Here is a 23,828-nt window from a genome sequence, read left to right as displayed (position 1 = left end):
TTTCCCCCAAATATCTACAATATTTACTGTGTTTATTACACCAAAGGTGCTTTTTTCTCAAGTCACTGGACTTTCTTGTTTTTTCGTTTGAAGATTTTTTTGCTTCTCCTCCAAGAAGCTTCTTCAGCTCTGACTGGATGGCGCAGAAGGGAAGGATTTATGCTCCTTGCAGACAGCTGGTCATTTGCATCCATTTTAGAGGCCCTTGGAGGTTTATCTGTGTGTTCACCCTGAGGGGATCTTTCCATTCCCCGCCATCCAGTCAGAGCTGCTGAAGAAGCTGCTTTTAAGGAGAAGCGAAATGTCTTCAAAGAAAAACAAAATGGCTTCTTGGAAGAAAAAAACAAATGCACCTTTGGGACATTCATAACCTGGATGACTGAGAATCTCCACAGACCTGTGTTCTGTGTATAGGTTGCTGTCATTATTTTGAGCCTGTTGCCTCAGAAAAGTCCATTATACACGCGTGGGATAGAACAATTAATAAACCTCTGCTAATATTCATTTTATTTCTCTCTCTCTCCCCTCCGCCCCTTCTTCCAGCTGAAAGAAGTATATGCACTGACACAACCTCAGGAAACCCCAAGATGGCTGCCAAGCGCAAAGGTGGCCTGAAATTAAATGCAATTTGTGCCAAGCTCAGCCGTCAGGTAGTCGTTGAGCACAAAGCACCGGAGCAGGGACACGTCGACAAAGCTCCCCTTGGGTGGGAAAGCGCTGGCGGCGAGACGGCCGCCCCCAAGGACGTCGCCCAGGCTGTGGCCAAGGAGCCGGGCCCCAAATTTTCGGAGGGGACAAAGATCGAAGAGGACAAGCGGAGGGAAGTGATCGAGAAGTGGGTCAACGGCGAGTACAGCGAAGACCCCTTGCTGGGGCGCATTGAGAGCAAGGAACCCAAGGCCCCCGAGGGGACGGAGGTGCCCCCCGAGGGGGTCTACATGGTGCAGCCAAAAGGTTGCAGCGATGATGAGGAGAACGGGGACGAAGCTGAACCCGCCAAGGACTCCCAAGATGGCAGCTTCGTGGACGACCGAGATTCCGATGGGCCTCCCCTGAAGGACGAAAGCTTCCGGGCCTCCAACAGTGAAGCCAGCTCCAAGCTCAGCGGAGGAGCTTCTACAGGTGAGACAGCCGTGCGTGGTGCCATGGAGGTCAGGACCTTTCCAGGTTCGGGACCTTTCCAGAAAGCCTGGGACAATCTCCTTGATGGGAACAGTTTTTGGTTTTTGGGTTTTTTGCATGGAATAGTGGTCAGTTGCCTGCTTTTAGAAATCTAGAACAGGCTTATGAAATTCGATTTCACTGAAGGCCGCATCAGGGTTGTGTTTGACCTCGGGCGTCCTGGGGGAGACATGGATAGGATGAGGTGGGCATAGCCCTCTGCCAGCAAAATCAGAGCTTGGAGGTGCCCATGCAGGGGCCCCCAACCCCGGGCTCTGTTTTTTGGGCAGGGTGGCCTCTTGTAGCCTTCTGCCAGCGAAAACGGAACTCGGAGGGTCCCAGCCGAGCTCCGTCCCAGCTGAAAACGGAGCTTGGGAGAGGCGCTCTGTTTTTGCTGACAGAGGCACCGCGGGCCGGTCCTTCACTTTTTCCAAGGTGGCCTAAGCACCCCGTGGGCCAGATCTGGTGTGCAGGCCTTGAGTTTGACACCCCTGGTCTAGAATGTGAAGATTTGAAGATCTTTTCTCCTGATTTGCAAGATGGTGATGGGATGACCTCATCCAAATAGCTTTTAGCCCCTTTAAGGCAGTTCAGCATCTTTTCAGGAACTGGAAGACCCCAGCCCAGCCTTGAATTACACACACACACACACACACACACACACACACACACACACACACACAAACACACAAACGCACACACACACTAACCTAGGCAGTGCCCCCTTTAAACAAACACAATTGGGTGTATATTTAAAATGGGGTGACGAAATGTGGGTAAAACGCGCCATTAAGAACAGTCAGTGCTACCTTGGGCATATATAATAAATGAGGACAATTCCGATATATTATTTAAAAGGCCCAAACTTTAAATACATATTATTCAGAATTATTTAAAACGCTAATAGCAACTGCTAAACTAAGGATAATGGGACTGTAAAACGGCAAATACAGGTACAAAATGGTGAATTAAAATAAACCAAATCAATAATACATGGATTTGCAGCGGAAAGGAATACTGTGACCTGCCTCCTTTTCTTTATTGTTGCAACCTTCATGTATGTGCCCTACCTGCTTTCTCTGATGCTTTGGGGGCAAGGGGTCTTCAAACTTGGGAAGTTTAGGATTTGTGGACTTCAACTCCCAGAATCCCTGAGCTAACATGGACTGGAGGAGGAATTCTGGGAGTTGAAGTGCACAAGTCTTAAAGCTGTCAAGTGTGAAGACCCCTTGCTTTTGGGTGCTGCAGCCATCGGTCAGTCGGTCTCTCTTCTTTTTAAGGTGAGAAGAAGAAGGAAAAACATTTGGTGAGCCAAGCCAGATTAGCCTGTGTGATGCCTACCTTGTCCAGTAGGATTTGGCTGCCTGGGACATTATCATGTCCAATACGTAAAGGCAGGACTTAAAGAAAATTTAAAATAATAATAATAATAAGATCAAACAGCAGCAATTCCTATTCTTTAGTCTCCTTTCCTCTTCCCCCCCACCACTGTTTTCTTAAGTTGCACAATTCCTTCAGCAATCCTTTCTTTACTCTTTCAGCCTGGATTTTGGATTTTCCCCCCCACTCCTTCTTTTAAATAACCACCAATTCTTGCTTGGAAAAAAAAAAGGCTGCCCACTCAACCCTTCCACAGGCAAGGAAAATTTCCTTCATTTCCCATAGGTGGCACGGTGCCCCCGCGTTCAAATTCCTCCGGCTTTAAACCGACCACCTCGTTTGGAGTCTGTATAATCTAGATATCGGGCGAAACCGGAAGGGAGATTCTTAAGCCAGAAGGAACCGTTCGGTGGGTGAGTTTGGATAGGAAGCGCTAATTGAATCAGTAACTTCCATTAAGTGTAGCGGCGCAGCATTGCAAAGGGAGAAATGTTGGAACGCTCCTTTTTAATAATGCAAAATTCAGTGTAGGAATTTCCCATTTCTCTTGTTTGGAGAGCTCTACAAAGGTTTCTGCCATTAGTTTCCTCTACTTAATGACCACAATGGAGCCCAAAGTTACCGTTGTTAAGTGAGATATGGGTTAAGTGAATTTTGCCTTGCTTTTACGACCTTTCTTGCTTCCATTGTTAAGTGAATCACCACAGTTGATACGTTAGTAACCCGACTGTGAAGCGTATCTGGCTTCCCCACTGACTTTCCTTCTCAAAAGATTGCAAAAGGCACCCGAAGGCCAGGCAAGGAACAATGGATGGAAACTGACCAAGGAGAGATTCAACCTGGAAATAAGGAGAAACTTTCTGACAGGGAGAACAATTAACCAGCGGAACAGAAGTTTCCTTTGGAAGTTGTGGGAGCTTCATAATCACTGGAAGCTTTCAAGAAGAGACTGGACTGCCATTTGTCAGAAATGGTGTAGGGACTCCTTTTTGGGCAGGGGGTTGGACTAGATGACCTACAAGGTCCCTTCCAACTCCGTTAATCTAATCTAAAGGGGATTATGTGACCTTGGGACACAGCAACGGTCATAAGTTTGAACCGGTTGCCAAGCGTCCGAATTTGGGTCACATGACTTTGGAGAATGCTACAAAGGTGGTAACTCTGAAAAACAGTCCTAAGTCACTTTTTTTCACTGCCGTTGTAACTTTCAATGGTCACTCAACAAGCTTTTGTAAGCCGAAAACTCCTTGTAGTCTAACACAGCCGTCCCCAACCTTTCCATATTTATTTATTTATTTATTTATTTGTCAATCGCTTACAAGATAATATGTATAAGTATAAACATAGTTATGAATATATGGAATGGATACCTATAAGAAAAATTAAAAAGAAACAATAGGACAGGGACGGTAGGCACTTTGGTGCGCTTATGCACGCCCCCTACAGACCTCTTAGGAAAGGGGTGAGGTTAATAGTAGACAGTCTAAGGTTAAAGTTTTGGGGGTTTGGGGAAGAAACCACAGAGTCAGGAAGAGTATTCCAGACATTGACCATTGGCGGTCCAGCTTAGCTCAAGGGTGTGTGTGTGGGTGAGTGAGTGAGCGGCAGGAGCGAATGCACATAGCTGCATTGGTGTGAGTGGCAGAGGCATGCACACACAACCTGCTTGCACCAATGGAGCTTGCACTCCTGTGTGAAGCTCCACTCGCACGAAGCTTCCGTGTGAAGCTCCATTCTATTCACTTCTATTCTATTTGTGAATAGAATAGAAATAGAATGGGAATGGAATGGAGTAGAATGGAATGGAAAGGAATGGGAATAGGATAGGACAGGACAGGACAGGACAGGAATAGGAATAGGAATAGGAATAGGAATGGCATGGCATAGAACAGAACAGAAAGGGATAGGGTAGGGTAGGATAAGAACAGAACAGAATAGCATTCTTTATTGGCCAAGCGTGATTGGATATACAAGGAATTTGTCTTTGGTGCAGAAGCTCTCATTGGTGCAAATGCTTGTTCCACTCACGCAAGCGCCCTCCCAAATGAAGCTTTGGGGGTGAGCACAAGGGCCCGCCTCTCGCACGGGTGGAGCTTCACACGCACATTTGCCCAGGGCTGGTGCGGCCCAGTTTCAAACAGGCGGTTGGGCTTCGGCCTGCAGGTTGGGAACCCCCATCGAGAGCGGGGTAGCGGGTGGTGTTGCCAAACCCAGAGCCAAATTCTGCCATCCATATATCGGGAGGGCCAGGCAGTGGGAGATTCCAAACTCTCAATGTTTTAGGGACTTGAAAGGGATTTGGGATGCCAGTCTAGTGTATGTGCGTCCCCACCTGTCTGTGGTGTACCCACTAAATCTTTGGCGTCACTCCTATTGCGCTCAGGTGGGCTTGGGCACAAGGAGATCCAAAAAAAAAGAGAAAAAATATTACAAAGGAAAAGGATTTTAAAAAATGGGGAGGGGGGATTGGGAAGCAGCCGCAGAGCGCGTAGCAATTTACCAATTTGCCGTCGCGTTTCCAGAGGTCTTTTACCCCACCGTCTAAGCAGAAGGGCATCTTCTAAATGAAGTCTTAACTCCCCTTCAGGTTTAATAACTTCGCTCGACACTTCACCCTTCCTCCTCGCATCTCTTGACGAGCTTCCCCAGGATCTGGCCCGATGATCCGTCAAAAAAAAATTCTCCCTTTTGTGCACCGGGCTGGCAGGGTGGGAGAGTGAGTGTCGGTTGTCCGCGTTTTGCCCTCCCTCCCCTCGCGCTCCCGTTTAATAACGCCGCCGAAAACTCCATCTCCCTTCATCTGTCCCCCTTTCCCTCTTCTCCAGCCTCCGCGAGTTCACTGGCAACGCTCATAATTATGCATATAAGATATAAACAGAGCTGTTTAATTATCCTTCGCCACATCAGTGACAGAGTAATTAACAAACATTGCAAGATCAATGAGGAGAAGGCTGACCTTCAGTTTCTTTGATAGAGAAAAGCCCTTGCCTGTCGCCAGCACAAGGTGATTGAGTTTGGACTGGCGCTTAAGTTTGTTTTAATTCATCAGACACTTCCTCCCTCTATCTATCTATCTATCTATCTATCTATCTATCTATCTATCTCTGTATATCTATCTATCTATCTATCTATCTATCTATCTATCTATCTATCTATCTATCTATCTATCTATCTATCTCTCTCTCTCTCTCTCTCTCTATCTATCTATCTATCTATTTATATCTATCTATCTATCTATCTATCTATCTATCTATCTATCTATCTATCTCTGCATATCTATCTATCTATCTATCTCTGCATATCTATCTATATCTATCTATCTATCTATCTATCTATCTATCTATCTATCTCTGCATATCTATCTATCTATCTATCTATCTATCTATCTATCTATCTATCTATCTATCTATCTATCTATCTATCTATCTATCCATCCATCCATCCATCCATCCATCCATCTGTCTATCTATCTATCTATCTATCTATCTATCTATCTATCTATCTATCTATCTATCTATCTATCTATCTAAATTATGCCACCTTCTTTTTTTGCAATATGCATTTCTGCACACACTCCCCAAATACGGAGTTAAAGGGAACAGGAATGACTTTAGGGAACGTGAAGGAGAATGTCTGACCAGAGGGAATTTTATAGCTCCATATGGCGCAAGGTTTTTCTTTTTTTTTGAAATAACAGCCTGCCTTTCTAAGTCTTGATCGACAAAGGTTCCCGCCCAAAACGTGTGCCAGGTGAGCAAGGCAAGGAGAGAAATTCAGGGAGGAGCCTGTGATCAGCCACAAGAGCTCGGAACATGATCTCCGTGGTAGCCACTTTGTACAGTAGCGTGTTGTGGGCACCCGCAGTGGCTTTGCTTTGCTCCAGCCGGCTGGCCATAGACCTGATTTAATAAAGCCTTTCTTGGATTATATTGCTATTAGATAGACAGGTAGGTAGGTAGATGGGTAGATGGGTAGATAGATAGATAGATAGATAGATAGATAGATAGATAGATAGATAGATAGATAGAGATAGATGGATGGAGAATAGATTAGAGAAAGAGAATAGATTAGATAGATTAGAGATGGATAGATGAATAATAGATTAGATGGATGGAAGGATGGATGAATGGATGGATGGAGAATAGATTAGATAGATTAGAGATGGATAGATGAATAATAGAATAGGATAGATAGAATAGATAGATAGATAGATAGATAGATAGATAGATAGATAGATAGATAGATAGATAGATAGATAGATAGAAAGAATAACTTTTTTGTCACTTTGAATGTACACCAATCGGCATACATTAAAATGACACTTCGTTGCATATAGCTCTCAAAGAGTCACCACCTGCAATATATACCACATAACCATGACCAAATCAATCAATCTATAACAAAATCATGCACAGGCCCACCTATAGCCTGTGACACAGAAAAACAACACAGTCTACTTCAGATGCATACGTGTACCTGGTGAGAAAAACGGATCTTGCAGGTTTACCAGGCGGAAAGGTGTTGTTAAAAGTGTGACGCGGAGTAACTACCGATCTTTGCCTTTGCAAGGCTACCCATGGAGGGACGAGGGAGATTTTGCCCCGGGATAGGGAGTCCTCAACTTACAACTATTCGTTGAGTGACCGCTCAAAGTTGCCACGGCACTGATAAAAAGGGACTTAGGAACATTCCTCCCACAACCATCGTCACGTATTCCAAATTCGGATGCTTGGCAATTGGCACGTATTTTGTGACGGTTGCAGCTGTCATAACTGGGGGTCGTGTGATCAACTTTTTGTGAACTTCTGACCTTCAAAGTCAACGGGGAAAAGCAGATTCACTTAACAGTCGGGTTACTAAACTTAACAGCGGCCGTGATTCACTTACCAACGGTGGCAAGGAAGGTCGTAAAATGGGACGCTCGCTGCAATTTTTTCAGGGGTTGCTGCTCAGTTTTCTCCGCATTCAAAAAACAAAATGTGGATATTTTTTTTTTTAAAAAAAGTTCTCGTTAGTTTGCAGATAGTTCCATCCCTTTTGAAATGAACGTGAACGGACGCGGGATACGGTGCGCTTTTACGCAGCGCCTGCGGGAAGAAACTTCCCCGCCGTTTTTCGTGGCAGGGTGGATGCAGCCTAGCCGTCCAAAATCCCCCCAGTCAAAGGGTCCTGAAATGAGCACACAGTTGCCATGCAAGAAAAGGACACACACACACACACACTCTCTCTCCTCCTCCTGCCCTCTTGCTTTAGAGACTGCTGTGCAAAACTAACCAGGTTTGTCAATTTTGGGTGTGTGTGTATTTGTGTGAAAATCCACACACCTATCAGGGACCTTCGTGCGCATGGCGGTTTCTCTGTATCCGGACGCCTGGCTGTTTTGAGCTACCTGTGACCGCTCCCCCTCCCAAGCCCCATCAGTTGCCACCTGTTGAGTCGTAATCACACACACCCTGCCCCCCACACAAAAAAAATCTGGACCCCCCCTCATCCTCTCTTCCAACGTCCATGCTCCCCTTCACAAGAGAAAAAAGGAAGCTGTGTAGGAACCCTCTTTACTTTTTCTTCCATATATAGTATGCTGCTCTCCGGCTATTTTTAGCCCCCTTTGGGTGGTTTTTGTGTGTGAGTGTGTTGTGTTCCTCCCACACCCCCAACACCCTCTCCCCCCATTTTTTTTTTTTTTGCTAATTCTGGATCCTTTGTGATATGCTCCAGCCCAGTCCTCCCTCGTCTCTCTCTCTCTCTCTCTCTCTCTCTCTCTCTCATGCGCGCATATCTCTCCTTTGGCAATGCCCACAAATGGACAGGTGGCAGAGATGAAGGGAGGAGGACCGGCTGTGTGTGCGCGTGTGTGTTTTGTGTCTCTTTCAAACCTTGCATCCCAACAACAACTGGGAATCTTGTCAAAAAGGACAACGACGGCGACACTGCGAGAGGATTTAGCCAAGAGCCCAGAAGTCCAGAGGGGCCTCTTAAAAGTTTGCATTTGAGCATTCATCCCTGCACCGCGGAGATCCTCATTTCTCAGGATCCCCTTTGTGCATAATCCCTGGCTCATCTAGAATAAAACCATCAGAGGGCAGATATGGTTAAGATGACCACGAGCCTCTCCCCATAACACACACACACCCCAAAAAAACCTGGACTCATTTAGTTTCCCTTTAAACTTTTGCCTCTATCCCTCCCTTCATTTGGAGGCTGGCACAGGTACCATTGCCCTGGGGGAGCCGTGTGTGTGTGTGTGTGTGAGAGAGAGAGAGAGAGAGAGAGAGGGAGGGAGGGAGGGAGGGAGAAAGAGAGGAGGGAGGGAGAGAGAGAGAGAGGAGGGAGAGAGAGAGAGAGAGAAGAGAGGAGAGGGAGAGAGAGAGAGAAAGAGAGGGAGGGGAGAGAGAGAGAAAGAGAGGGAGGGAGGGAGGAGAGAGAAAGAGAGGGAGGGGGAGAGAGAGAGAGAGAGAAAGAGAGGGAGGAGAGAGAGAGAGAGAAAGAGAGGGAGGGAGAGAGAGAGAGAGAGAGAAAGAGAGGGAGGGGGAGAGAGAGAGGGGGAGAGAGAGAGAGAGAGTCAGTCCCCAGGGGTGAAAAGGGATCTCGAGATCCTTTCTTTCAAGTCGAAGGAAGACACAGGGGGAAAAAAATCCCAAAACAAAACCAACCAGGAGTAGCAGGGAAGCGGGGAAAATCTCAATTTTAGGATTGTCTCGGATTAGGGACGAGTGTTGGAGCACGGCCCGGGAAGGGCAGCCGAGCTGCCAAAAGCTTTGAGGTTGGAGGGAGCCCCTTTGATGTGGTGGCTGAGAAAACAGAACCAGGCAGCGTGGAAGTGGCGCACAAAGGCAAGGGGAGGATGTGGCGCAGGCGGCCGCAAAGGTGCTAGAAACACGGAGGTGCAATTCAGTGCGGTGCTCAAACAAGTTTGTGTACCTCTGTCAGGGCAATCGGAAGAGGTGAGAGAGTTTCAGTCTCTCTCTCTCTCTCTCTCTCTCTCTCACACTGTTTATCTCTGTCCCTCTTTCTCTTTCACTCTCTTTCTTTTCTCTCTCTCTCCCTCCTCTCTTTCTTTTTTTTCTCTCTCTCCTCTCTTTTCTTTCCTCTTTCCTCTGTCTCTCTTTCTTTTCTCTCTCTCTTCTCTCTCCTCTCTGTCTCTCTGACTTTCTTTTTTCTCCCTCTCTCCCTTTCTCTCTTTTATTTTTCTCTCTCCCTCTTTCTTTCTCTCTCCCTCTCTTTTTCTCTCTCTTTCTTTTCTCTCTGTCTCTTTCTTTTCTCTCCCACTTTCTCTCTTATTTTTCTCTCTCCCTATCTTTCTTTCTCTCTCCCTCTCTTTCTTTTTCGCTCTCTTTCTTTTCTCTCTGTCTCTTTCTTTCTCTCCCTCTCTCTTTCTCTCTTTTATTTTTCTCTCTCCCTATGTTTCTTCCCCCCTCTCTCTCTCTTTCTTTTTCTCTTTCTCTCTTTTCTCTCCTCTGTCTCTTTCTTTTTTCTCTCCCTCTCTCTTTCTCTTTTATTTTTCTCTCTCCCTATCTTTCTTTCTCTCTCCCTCTCTTTCTTTTTCGCTCTCTTTCTTTTCTCTCTGTCTCTTTCTTTCTCTCCCTCTCTCTTTCTCTCTTTTATTTTTCTCTCCCCTATGTTTCTTTCCCCCCTCTCTCTCTCTTTCTTTTTCTCTTTCTCTCTTTTCTCTCCTCTGTCTCTTTCTTTTTCTCTCCCTCTCTCTTTCTCTTTTTTTTCTCTCTCCCTCTCCTTCTTTCTCTCTCTCCCTCTCTCTCTTTCTTTTTCGCTCTCTTTCTTTTCTCTCTGTCTCTTTCTTTCTTTCTCTCCCTCTCTCTTTCTCTCTTTTATTTTTCTCTCTCCCTATGTTTCTTCCCCCCTCTCTCTCTCTTTCTTTTTCTCTTTCTCTCTTTTCTCTCCTCTGTCTCTTTCTTTTTCTCTCCCTCTCTCTTTCTCTTTTATTTTTCTCTCTCCCTCTCCTTCTTTCTCTCTCTCCCTCTCTCTCTTTCTTTTTCGCTCTCTTTCTTTTCTCTCTGTCTCTTTCTTTCTTTCTCTCCCTCTCTCTTTCTCTCTTTTATTTTCTCTCTCCTATGTTTCTTCCCCCTCTCTCTCTCTTTCTTTTTCTCTTTCTCTCTTTTCTCTCCTCTGTCTCTTTCTTTTTCTCTCCCTCTCTCTTTCTCTTTTATTTTCTCTCTCCCTCTCCTTCTTTCTCTCTCTCCCTCTCTCTCTTTCTTTTTCGCTCTCTTTCTTTCTCTCTGTCTCTTTCTTTCTTTCTCTCCCTCTCTCTTTCTCTCTTTTATTTTTCTCTCTCCTATGTTTCTTTCCCCCTCTCTCTCTCTCTTTCTTTCTCTCTCTCTCTCTTTTCTCTCCTCTCTGTCTCTTTTTCTCTCCCTCTCCCTTTCTCCCTTTTATTTTTCTCTCTCCCTCTCTTTCTTTTTCTCTCTCTTTCTTTTCTCTCCTCTCTGTCTCTTTTTTTCTCCCTTTTTTTTTCTCTCTCCCTCTCCCTTCTTTCTCTCTCTCCCTCTCTCCACATTCCCCAGCTCTTTATCCTCTTTTTTTCCCCCTCGCCTTTTGGCATCAAAGGCTTTCCCACTTCCTCCTCATCCTTTTCAGCTGCCCCAGACCCCCCCCCCCCCCTCACCTCTTAACAAGGGATTTGAGATCCCCCGCCCCCCCCCTCCTTTTTTTCCCCTTTTTCTTTTCCGGAAGCTCCAGCGGGACATGCAAAAAACATGGGCTGCAATATGCTTTGGCAGTAGCGCTGCTGCCCTTGATCTCAGCCCAAAGGCTTCACGGCTTCGCCAAGCCTTCAAGCTGGAGTCCTTTTCTCCCAGCCAAACGTAGAGATCGGGGCAGGTATTTGAACCAGCTCCCTTTGCCGGCCGGGGGGGGTTTTTTAAACCACCAAGCCTCAGCCCTCTTCCATAGCTCTTCGGGAACGGCTGCCTTCTCCTGAGCCAGACGGCTGCTGAAGTCGTCCTCACCCTCCAGGATTTTGGAAGGAAAGCCGTGCTGGTCCAGCACCGATAGATAAAAGCCACTCTACATTTCTTCTTCCCAGTGACCAACAGTTGTGCCTCCCGGGACCAATTTGTGGTCCAGAAGGCAGGATGAACCGTCTCCCTTCTTCCTCCTTCCTCCTCTCTCGTTCTCTCCTTTGACTGCCTCGCAGCAGTGTGGCTGTTAACGTAGCATCTCCTGTTTGCTCTCTTAAAACGTAGCCGAAGGTTTACATTGGAACCGTGCGCCTGTTTTCATAATGTGGGCCGTGTTTGTGATCTCAGGGCCATCAGCCACTCAAGAAGGCGGCGCGTGAATTGGGTGACATAAATAAACAGAGAAAGAGGCAGCCGGAGCCACTTCCATCCTAGGAAGCTGCGCAGAGTGCACATCCCAGCCTTCTCAAACCCCCAACAGTCCTTTCTAATTGAATTTGGACTTTGGTTTCTATCATTTTCAGCCAGCCGGCCTTTCAGCGACTGGGACTTTCTTAAATCATGATTCTCTAGCCAAACTCCAAAAGGATTTATTGGGAGTTAACATGTCTGGCACTGCCTGGGTGTAGCCGACTCTGAGACACATCATTCATTGTCACCCTTGACCCTGGTTTTCCTCCACCCCTGGGTGTATCCTAATTCGTATTCTCCAATGGGACACATCCGTAGCCAAGAGTCATCAATCATGCTCTCCAGTTAGAATTTTTGCTCGGCAGAAACTTCGCTCACCTAGTTACTGTCTTTGAAAAACTATTGATGGAATGCGCTTTCGGCTTCCAAGCTGCCGCACTGCTCTTTCAAACCCCTTTCCCCCCGTCCCCTTTCTGTTGGCAACTCTAAAAAAGACCATAGGAATATTTTATGAGTTGACATTCGGGGCCCTGCAGAGCATCACTTTGGTAAGAAAGCCTGGGCGATCTCCTTTGCCCTCCAGAACCCCATGGGCCTTGAGTTTGACACCCCTGCCCTTTACTGCCACAGCCAGAAATGCTTTTCCTTGCCGTTTTTGCTTCGATCCCCGGGTCACGTCACCACCCTAAGGCTCTCGCGAAAACGTTCTCCGTAGGATCAGAACAAAGGCCTGCCTGGTTCATGGCTTTGCCTCCTGCAAAGTGCTCACCTGCATCTTCCCCAACTGGCCAACAAGCTGGATGTAATTGAGACGGTCCCTCGGTGTCATTTGACCGTTCCCCAGAGCCCGGCCATCAGAGGAATATTGCTTTCTTGAATAGGGAGAAGTCAGTCCATCAGCTGCTTGGCTGATTACCGGAGCGTCCCTTTTATCCGTGGAACCGTGCCTTTCCGAAGTATCCGCGAGACTGGCTGTAGAATCGCAGGTAGAGGGTGGGAGATGGCTTTGGGGAGATTGGCATCCCTTCTCTGTCCTCAACCTGCCTCCGCTTACTCTTCTTTCAAGTGCAAAATGGGAATAATCAGAATTATTCTGGCATGGAGGCCTTTCCATATTAGCCTCCCTCCCTCCCTTTCGGGAGCTGGTTCCAACAACCGACTTCTGGACAGCATCGACCAAGGGAAGGTCCCCTAATGTTGGGAGGATACTGGTGATAAATTCAACTGAATTTATGTGGACGATAAATTCAATTGAATTTATCTTCGACACTCTCCCAACGTTAGGGGACCTTGACTTGGTCGACGCTACCCAGAACAGGACAGGAACTTAGTGGGCGGTATTAATTAATCAGATTAGAACTGGAAGGGGCCTTGGAGGTCTTCTAGTCCAGCCCACAGCTCAAACTGGAAACCTGATAGCATTTCAGATAGGTGTCTGTCTAGTTTCTTCTTAAAACCCTCCAGTGATGGAGCACACACAGCTTCTAGAGGCGAAGCTGTTGCATTGGTTAATTGTTCTAACAGTCAGGAAATTCCTCCTTAGTTCTAGTTGCTTCTCTCCTTGGTTAGTTTCCATCCGTTGCTTCTTGTCCTGCCTTTTCAGGTGCTTTGGAGAATAGCTTGACTCCCTCTTCTTCTTTGGGGCAGCCCCTTAAATGCTAGAATACTGCTATCATGTCACCTCTAGTCCTTCTTTTCTCTAGAGTCGCCAAACTCAATTCCTACAACCGTTCTTCATATGTTTTAGCCTCCAGTCCCTAATCAATTTTGTTGCTCTCCTCTGCTCTCTTTAGAATCTCAACATCTTTTTTACATCGTGGTGACCAAAACTGGAGCAAGTATTCCAAGGGTGGTCTTTACCAAGTGGTATTGATACTTTGCGTGACCTTAATTCTTTTACACAACCGAGGATTGTATTCGCTTTATGGGGGGAGGGGCTGCTGCCAAAAATCTTATCCAAAAAAATGATCTTAAAAATAAAAAATCGTCCAAAAAACCCCGTATTTTTAAAAATGATCAAAAATTTATCGAAAAAAGGTTATCTGGGGATAGATAAGACACCCCAAGTCGGTTAGCAGCCAATGAAGAAGAGAATGTTGTCATCCAGAGAATGTTATACACCACAATTTGTTTAAAGCTGCATAGCACATTGCTGGAGAAGCGCAGTAAAAGGCACCACTCCCCATTGGGCCCAGGGATTTTTTTTTTAAGGGAAATCTCCTTGTTATTTCCAAGCTGACGGGTGGTTGTTGTCATCTTCCAAATGTTCCATTTCGACAACTCCATTAATAACCGTGGGTAGACCAACCCAAATTCAGAATGCACCTGGGACAACAAATTAAACAACTTAATTGTGAATGGAATGAAGAAGATGTGTTTGCATAAACACGCTTTTTCACACACGCTCATTCATGCTCTCAATCAAAATGTCTTTCTAGCTACTTTGCCCGCTATTCCTAGTAGGATTTGATTGCTTATTGTACCCTATGACTACTATAAGTGTTGTACCTGATGATTCTTGATGAATGTACACTGAGAGTATTTGCACCAAGACAAATCCCTTGTGTGTCCAATCACACTTGGCCAATAAAAGAATTCTATTCTATTCTATTCTGCATTCTATTCTATTTCTATTTCTATTCTATTCTGTTCTATTCTTAGTCTATTTCTATTTCTATTCTATGTACCTGAGAGCATTTGCACCAAAGACAAATTCCTTGTGTGTCCAATGACACTTGGCCAATAAAAGATTTCTATTCTATTCTATTCTATTCTATTCTATTCTATTCTATTCTATTCTATTCTATTCTATTCTATTCTATTCTATTCTATTCTATTCTACTATATAATTTTTACAAGGTTTCATATATATTTTTCCTAGGGTTCCTTTTACCCTTCTTCTCCACCTTTGCTTCGTCCTCACCTCACCACATTTTTTTTTGTGGGGGTGGGAAGGGGGTCTCTTCACTGCCAGCCTCCCCCCCCACACACACAGGCAGGGTAACTTCTGGTGCCTTTGGCATATGGGCACCGACCTCACTTCAGGGAAAATGACTGCGATCTTCATCTTAGGCCAAGGCGGGAGCGCGGAGACATTTATGAAACTTGGTTTAATGTACTGAAAAGCCATCGGCTAGAACATTTAGGAAATTGATTTTCCTGGCATTGATGAACCCTTTTTTATTTTACCCCAGTATTAATTACTTTTTTTTTTTAATTTAAAAAAAAAACAAATTAATTTAAGTGTCATAAAACCGAACAAGTCAGCCGGTCGTGTTAGCTCCTTCTCTTCCCCGCCCTCCTGCAAAAAATCCCCCCACACACACACACTTGCTCAGCTTCAGCTGGCGACGTGGAAGGCAAGGCATAGGACACTAAGGTGCCCCATCCAGTGACGCATTTTCTGTCTTTCTGTCGCTTACTCCAGGGGAGGCGTCTTCATTGCGAGACTATGCAGCTACCACCATGACCGAGTTCCTGGGCATGTTCGGCTACGATGACCAGAACATGCGGGATGAGCTGGCACGGAAGATTAGCTTTGAGAAACTGAATGCTCCTACCTCAGAGACCAACCCAGCCGCCGTCGCCGGCGAGGATGCCATGAGCAAGCGAGCCCGTTTTTCCAAGTACGAAGAGTACATCCGCAAGTTGAAGGCTGGGGAGCAGGTGCCGTGGCCCATTCATCCCGCCAAGGCGGAGGAGCTGAGCAGCAAACTCAACAAAGAGGGGCCCCTGAGTTTGGGGCCACCCATCCGGTTGCCGGCCCCCGAACCGTCGCTCCTGCCCGAGACGAAGGCCACCATTCTGCCGCTGCCTTCGTCCAGTGGCTCCCCCATGCAAGGGCTGATGTCGCGGGCTTCCAAGTACGATTTCTTCATCCAGAAACTCAAAACCGGGGAGACGCTCCGGCCGCAGAATGGCAACACCTACAAGAAGACGTCCAAGTACGACTTGGAGAACGTCAAATATTTGCATCTCTTCAAGCCCGGAGAAGGCAGCCCGGACATGGGAGGAGCCATCGCCTTCAAGACGGGCAAAGTGGGTCGCCCGTCGAAATACGATGTCAGGAACGTCCAGAAGATTACCCCGGTGAAAGCGCCAGCCCCTAGCCTGGGTCCCAACCCTCTTGCCAGCACTCCCAGCAGCACCCCTGTAGCTGGCCCGGAACAACCTGTCTCTCTGCCCTTCAGCACTCCAGAGTACCTTAAATCCACTTTCTCCAAGACAGATTCCATCACCACTGGAACAGTTTCCACTGTGAAGTAAGTCCATCGCCTTACGCGGGGAAGGGCAAAGCTGCCAGGTTCCAACGTGCAGCCTTCTCTGCGGGTGCAGAGCCGAGAAAGACTATGTTGGCTGGGCGGTTGCAGTCCTGCGCATCTGCAGGGTGCGCAGCTGGGGTTGAGACCCTTCAGATGTGCTCTAGGAAAGCCTTCAGGGTCCTCCTTTGGCTCTGAAGGGTGACGGGGGAGGCGGCGGGACTAGAAGAGGTTGAAAGGTAGATCAAGTAACTTCATGGATGAGGAAGCTTAGGTGCTAGGTTAGGGGTCTCCAACCGTGGCATCTTTAAACCTGGTGGACTTCAACTCCCAGAATTCCCCAGCCAGACTGACAGACTTCAACTCCCAGAATTCCCCAGAATTCAAATACGATGTGACACTTAAGGCAGGTAGTCCTGGACTTAACGGCCACAGCTGAGCCCCCCAAATTCCCGTTGTTAAGTGAGACATTTGTTAAGCGAGTTTTGCCACTATTGTTAAGGGAATCGCTGCAGTGGAAAAGTTAGTAACCCTGTGAAACTGCCTTTCCCCATTGATTTTGCTTGTCAGAAGGTCGTAAAAGGGGATCACATGACCCTCAGGACACTACAGCCGTCTTAAATGCGAGTCAGCCATGGACAGAAATTTTGAGCTCAACTGTGGTCATAAGTCGAGGACTCCTGCTTGTATTCCGGTGGCTGCAGGTAGTCCTTGACTTACAACATTTTGTTCAAAATTACGACGACACTAAGAAAAGAGATTTATGAGCTTTGCCACAGTTAACGACTGTTGCAGCATCTCTGTAATCACGTGATCAGAATTTAGACGTTCGGCATCCGACTCCTATTTACGACGGTTGCAGCGTCCCGGGGGTGTGTGTGTGTGTATCACACAATCCCCTTTTCCGACCTTCTGGCAAGCAAAGTCAGCGGGGGAAGCCTGATGCGCTCAACATCTGTGTGACCAACCTAAGAAGTGCAGCACTTCCCTTCACAAATGTGCCAAGAAAGGTCATAAAGTGAGACCAAACTCGCTGAACAACTTGTCTCGCTCTGCAACGAAAAGGTTGGGCTCCGTTTTGGCCATTAAGCCAAGGACTTACCTGCATTCGCAGCCGAGGAATAAGAACGGGGCGAGAGGACAAGTGGTGAAATGCTACCGGTTCACACCGGTTCAACCGATCCGGTTGTTAAAAAAAAAAAAAAAAGCTCCAACGATCAGTTGAGAGAAAGAAGAGAAAAGCGCGGGATCAGCCCTCTGTTCTTGATCCTCTCAGCCTCCGCCGGTGCTTGGAAAGCTGCATGCACACGCATTAGGTGCGCGCATGCACATGCAAAGTGCGCAATCCTCAAACCGGTAGGGAAACTGGTAGAAACCCACCGTTGGAGAGGACAGAGGCAAAAGGGTAATTCACGGGTGGCTCTAGCGAGTAGCAAAACATGAACCTTTGGGCCTGATCCAGCCCAGATCTTCTGAGGATCTTACACCAGGTTGGATGGTCTGAGGTAGATTAGGAAGGCTTTCTTATTTTTTGGGGGGGGGATTCTCCTACAAATGGGAGTTGCAGTAGTTTGAGGTCCTGCAACGGAAAGGAAAAATTGAGGGATCTTTTCCAGCTGGGCCTTGCTTCTCATTTCTTTGGGCTCAGGAATATACAGCTAATCCTCAGCTTACAACAGTTTTGTTTAGTGACCATTCAGAATCAGGATCAGAACAGAGCTCGGAGGGACCTCTCCATACCCCTGCTCAAGCAGGAGAACCTAATACCATCTCAGACAAGTGACTGTCCGGGTCCATCCAATGGCACCGAAAAATGTGGCTTTACGACTGTTTTTTTCAGAGTTACGAACTCGGTAGCATCCCCAGGATCCGCGTGATCGAAATCCAGGCGCTTGGCAACTGTCTCCTATTTATGACGGTTCGCCGCGTCCCGGGGATGATGGGTTTCCCCTTTGGCGACCTTCCGACAAGCAATATCCATAGGGAAGCCAGATTCATTTAACAACCAGGGTTGCTCACTCATCCACCGCAGTGATTTGCTGAGCAACCGTGGCAAGGGATGTCATAAAATCGGGCAGCGCTCACTTAGCAAACCGTCTCCCTTCAGCTGCAGGAGTTTTGGGCTCAGTTGCGGTCGTAAGTCAAGGATGACCTGTACTCTGGGATTGATTCCCCACTCCCACCCCGAGCCCCTGTTTTGCCCCGGGTGCAGTGGCTGGATCATGGTTTCCGGTGATCAAAGAGATCCCAGGGAATCCAAAATCTGCTTACCCCGCACCCAGTCCTTAACGACGACAACGGTTCTGCCGCATGGTTTATTCTGTTTCTCGCATATTCCCTGTTTCCAGCATAGCGAGCGGGTGGGGAGGCTGAGGGGGAGCCGGTGGCGGAAGGGAAATAAAAAACAAACCCCCAATAATATGAAAAAACAAACAAACCCCAAAGCTTAAGCGAAGTCGAAGGAAACGCCCGAGCGAGAAGCCAGGTGCCGGCCTCCCTCGCCTGGCCCTTTCAGCTTCTCGGCCACCGATTCCTTGGCGGGCTGGCGTTGGGCTTGGCTTTCATCCAGGCCAGGGAGAGAGTCGCTCCATTGCAAAACCAGCTGTGAGTGGCACTCCGGACCCCCCCTTTTAAATCACCCGTCTCAGACAAGAGCATGTCAAGGGCAGCCAGATGTGAGCCGTCAATCTCTGGAAAGGCTTGGTTCCAGGAGTCTCTTTATCATTTGGTCCAAGTTCTCCTCTCCTCTCTCTTCTGTCCTCTCCTCCCCTCCTCTCCCCTCTCTCTTCTCTCTTCTTCTCTCTCTCCTCTCTCTCTCTCTCTTCTCTCCTCTTCTACCTGCCCCCATTCCTCTCCTCTTTCTCCGCCTCTTCCTCCTCTCCTGTCCTCTCTCTTCTTTCCTCCTCTCCTCTCTTCTCCTCTCTCTTCTCTCCTCTCCTTCCCACCCCTCCTCTAGTCTCCTCTCTCCTCCTCCTCTCTCCTCTCCTTCCTCTCCTTCCTCCTCTCCTCTCTTCTCCTCCCTCTCTTTCTGACACACTCAGAGTTCAGGTAAAACTTTGGCAGGGTGAGGGTGGCGTTGCGGGTAAAAGTGAAAGAGATCAACGGTGATTTTTATGGGGAGCCTCGGTGTGGCTTACCTGCCTACCCTAAGAATCCTTGAAAAGACTAAGCCAAGAATCCCGGACTTTAAGGAGCGCTCGGTGTGAGATCTTTCCTTCAGTTGTTTGCCTTGCGCCCAGCCTCCAAGGCAGGTATCGGGTTGAAAAAGAGAGACGATTAGGCAAAGGAAGAGGCTACAGCCTTGTGTGAACTAAGTCCATGTTAAGTGGGGAAATCCTTGCAAACGGGCCATGGAAGAAGTTCAGTTTGGCATTGCTTCAGAAAAGCATCAAAGATCTTGGGAAATGTCCTTCTGCCTGCCTGGAGAACTCCAACTGGGATTTTGGGGCTCCTCAAGTGCAGATTTTCTTTGGTCACATGCAGGGTAAAGTATAGTTTTATAAGCATGGGCCAAGTGATTGCCTTCATCGAGCCTTCAATAAACCACTGGCAACCATCCTTTGGAGAATAAGCAATAGCACTTTAGACTTATATACCGCTTTATAGTGCTTTTGCAGCCCTCCCTAAGCAGTTTACAGATTGCCCCTAACAATCTGGGTCCTCATTTTACCCACCTTGGAAGGATGAAAGGCCGAGTCAACCTTGAACCAGTCAGTCATGATCAAACTGCTGGCAGTAGGCAGAGTTAGCCTGTAATATTACATTCTAACCACTGGGAAGGAAAGAAGGAAGGAAGGAAGGAAGGAAGGAAGGAAGGAAGGATAAAAAGGAAAGAAGGAAAATAGCAATAGCACTTATATACCACTTTATGGTGCTTCCCAGCCCTCTCTAAGTGGTTTACAGAGTCAGCCTCTTGCCCCCCAACAATCTGGGTCCTCATTTGACCCACCTCAGAAGGAGGGAAGGTTGACTCAACCTTGAGCCTGGTGGGATTCAAACTGCCAAATTGCAGTCAGCCGGCAGTCAGCAGAAGTAGCCCTGCAGTACTGCACTGATCACTGTGCCACCGAGGTTCTTGCGGGTGGACTTGGGTGAGATGCTCTTTAGCGAGCCAGAGATGAGGAAACCCATGCGCCCCTCTGGGCCACGTCTCTGTCCTATGGACGCAGTCTTTGGGTGGGTGGGGGGCTGGGGGGAGCAGGGGCGGGGTGGTGGGGCTTGATGCATCTCCTGATACCGCCTGGTGCTAACCATCTCTGCCCTGTGTGTGTGCTTCTCATTAGGAATGGATTAACCACTGACAAACCAGCTGTCACCGAAGATGTAAATATTTACCAGAAATATATTGCCAGGTAGGCCGATGTCCCTTCCCTGCTCTGCCTTGGGGTGCCGGGAGAGGGTGGACTTTGCAGGACTTTGCAGCTGCCCGTCTGGGTGCAGTGTAAACCACCAGTCAGGAGGCTTGAATCTGTCGGATGTCCACGCTGACTGCCCCACTGCTATCAATGCCACCTCTCCTGCTCAGACCCTCTCAATTAATCAATCAATCAATCAATCAGAATAGAGTTGGAATGGATCTTGGAGGTCTTCCAGTCCAACCCCTTTCCTGGGAGACTCTCTACCAGGGGTCGGCAACCTTAAACACTCAAAGAGCGCAAAGGTTCTAACCAGAAGCTCCCCGTTCAATTCTGGAGCCGACCGGAAGTCCACTTCCCTCACCGTGGAGTCTCCTCCTACCGCAGTGCCCTTTTTCCTCTGCCGACCGGAAGTCCGCTTCCCCCACCATAGAGTTTCCTCCTAGCTCAGTGTCCTTTTTCCTCTGCCAACCTGAAATCCGCTTCCCCCACCATAGAGTCCCCTTCTAGCGCACTGCCCTTTTTCCTCTGCTGACCTGAAGTCCAGTTCCCCCACCATAGAGTTTCCTCCTAGCGCGGCGTCCTTTTTCCTCTGCCTCTCCTAACCGAAAGCCCTATCAATTGTGTAGCCAACTGGCGACAGGGAGCTGCAGCAGAGGAATGAAAGAGCCACATGTGGCTCTAGAGCTGCGGGTTGCCGACCCCTGCCCTATGCCATTTCAGATAGATGGGTGTCCAGTTTTCTTAAAACTCCTTTGGCTTAGGGGAAGAGTTGTGGCCAGCTCCATTTCCCCAAGACCCTTCCCCTGCCTGGGCAGCCTCTAATCAGGAGAAATGTTGCAATTAATCTCTGTGGGCTGTATCCTGAGCCTCTGTTGCCTTCACTGAGACATTGTGGCATTCATTGGGAATTTCTGTCCATCCCTTGAAGACCTTCCGGCTGGGATTGGGAGGTTTCGTTAAATCGTAACCATCGTAATCCAGCTTGGTAGTCTTTCCTCTCGATGTTTTAAAGCGAAGAGTGGAACATCCTCCTCCTTAGAAAAGGGCAAGATATTCCGCTTTCCATGCCCGGCATGATGTGTTTTGTGACCCTTAAATGAAATGACACAACCACACATGTACACACACATCCTGAATCTGTTTGCAAGGCACCAATGGGAATAACAGCACATGATACAGACCAGCCGTCTCTGTGTCCGTTCCCTTCAGCCGGGTTGGGCTGTCACCAGCTCTCATCATCCCCAGCCAGCAAGGCGGAGGCATTCATAGGGGCACGGGATCGAGGGCAGCTAGCGGGCTCTGCAGATAATCTCCCGTTTTCAAATTGCCCTTCAGTGCCCTGAAAATTCGTCTCCAGCTGTAAATGATTTAACAGCGCATTTAACCAGACATTATCCAACCAGGTAGCCACGATATAAGGGTGGTCAGAAACAAAGTAATCAGGTGTTTAATTTCTCCTTCCCTCTCTTCTTCTTTCCCCCCCTTCTTTCTCCTTGTCCCCCTCCCTCCATTCTTTGAAGATCAGAATTGATTCTGAGCCATATGAGTAACTTTTGCATTGCTGCATCTGAAGGGCAACTCCGATGCACGTCTCTTGCGCCCACCCGCACACGAGCGCACACACGGAGCACACTTTCTTCTGCTCATTGTTTTCCCTGCCCGAAGTCCTTCCCCTCGGGGCCCTTAAATCACACGGTGGGGCCAGCTTGATTAGCAGTCATAAGCTCATTATTTTAAGCTGTCTCTCTCTCTCTCTCTCTCTCTCTCTCTCTCTCTCTCTCTCTCATACAAGACAAGGAGAGATGAGGGTTTGTCCTTTGCCAGCTGCAAAAGGCAGTTTCTTCTCTCAGTTTCCATCAGAGCCGGCATTTCTCGAGATTAGCAAGGCTGTCTTAGGGTTAAAAGTCAAAAGGGGGAGAGAGAGAGAGAGAGAGAGAAAGAAAGAAAGAGAGAGAGGGAGAAAGAGAGAGAGGGGGGAGAGGGAGAAAGAAGGACACACACACACAGAGAGAAAGACAGAGACAGAAAGAGAGAGAGTCAGAAAGAGAGAGAGAGAAAGACACACACAGAGAGAAAGACAGAAAAACAGAGAGAGAAAGACAGAAAGAAGAACAGAAAGAGAGAAAGAAAGACAGAAAGAGAAAAAGAAAGAAAGACAAAGATAGAGAAAGGACAGAAAGAGAAAGAGAGAAAGACACACACACAGAGAGAGAAAGACAGAGAGAGAAAGACAGAGAAAAGAACATAGAGAGAAAGAAAGACAGACAGAAAGACAAAGAGAGAGAAAGACAGAAAGAGAGAGAAAGAGAAAGAAAGACAGAGAGAAAGACAGAAAGGACAGAAAGAGAAAGAGAGAAAGACACACACAGAGAAAGAGAAAGACACAGAGAGAAAGACAGAAAGAGAGAAAAGAACAGAAAGAGAGAGAAAGAAAGACAGAAAGAGAGAAAGGACAGAAAGAGAGAGAGAGAAAGACACAAGAGAGAAAGAGAGAGACGATCTCTTGGGCCAAAGTCCAGGCGGTGCCCGACCTGAGACAGTGTCAATTTTGCTGGTGACATCCTCCCTGCCTTTGAAGAGCCCCTGGCCTTCCCCACTCCCAAGACCCCTTCGATTCACCCTGCGCCATGAAACCCTCCGAAGCGTAACATGTGCAACTGTTGGAAGGAACGACGGAGCGTCCGGGAAAATGACTGGCGTGTTTTCTCACGATTTCTTTCGTAGCCTGCCAGTCTCGTGACAGCCGGGACCTCTCCAACTCTCCGTCCAGCCTCTTTTAAGTTAATTGAATGCACCCTGTGGTGCCTTTGGGAAATGGGGATTTCGAGCTCCACATTTGGGTGTGTGTGTGGGGGGGTGCACACAGAGAGGGATTGCATTGTATCTCTCTGGAGCTCCATGGGCTTAAACGGTTTGGTCAAAGAGGCGCTGCGGAAAGCTGTCGGGAGAAGTCGCCTTTATGGACCTCGCCAAAACGAGCCTCTTTGAGGTGCAGCCGGAGTCTTTTTCATCCTCTCTCTATTTACATTTCTTTTTTTTTTTTTTGCTTTCAGACTCATTATTTATTATTATTGGTGCCCTAACAGATGGTTCAGCTGCAGATCTTGCTTAAATATTTATTTACACAAGCCTTTCCCCTCCCTTCTACCCATCACTTGTAATTGGGGTGGGTTTGGTATTGGGCGGTTGGTTGGGGTGTGTGTGTGTGTCTGTGTGTGTGTTTTCGATCCCCTCTCTCCCCCGTCATGCACATCATCGTTATAAAGTAATGAGCGTGTAAACAGTTGCTAAGCAGGCTGACTTCTGTATTTATTATTTTTATTAGTATTTATTTACGCTGGGTT

The 23,828-nt window shown here is 47.5% G+C and overlaps 1 protein-coding gene across 15 annotated transcripts in view; it reads left to right on the top strand.

Moving 5' to 3' along the window:
* Window positions 1–23,828, top strand: part of CASZ1 (castor zinc finger 1) — a 267,041-nt gene that overhangs the window by 206,446 nt on the left and 36,767 nt on the right. For 11 of the 15 annotated variants that reach the window (XM_087915048.1, XM_087915047.1, XM_087915042.1 and 8 more), the window contains 3 exons: window positions 544–1,122; window positions 15,295–16,129; window positions 20,410–20,478. In XM_087915048.1, the coding sequence (XP_087771174.1) occupies window positions 544–1,122; window positions 15,295–16,129; window positions 20,410–20,478 (1,483 nt within the window). The remainder of the gene's footprint in view (window positions 1–543; window positions 1,123–15,294; window positions 16,130–20,409; window positions 20,479–23,828) is intronic. The other 4 variants (XM_087915046.1, XM_087915049.1, XM_087915045.1 and 1 more) reach the window with 1 other exon arrangement.

This window comes from Pseudonaja textilis, chromosome 18 (assembly GCF_049901715.1).
Source record: "Pseudonaja textilis isolate UNSWEBS1 chromosome 18, rPseTex1.2, whole genome shotgun sequence".
Lineage (NCBI taxonomy): Eukaryota > Metazoa > Chordata > Lepidosauria > Squamata > Elapidae > Pseudonaja > Pseudonaja textilis.
This window is presented reverse-complemented; position numbering and strand designations above follow the sequence as displayed.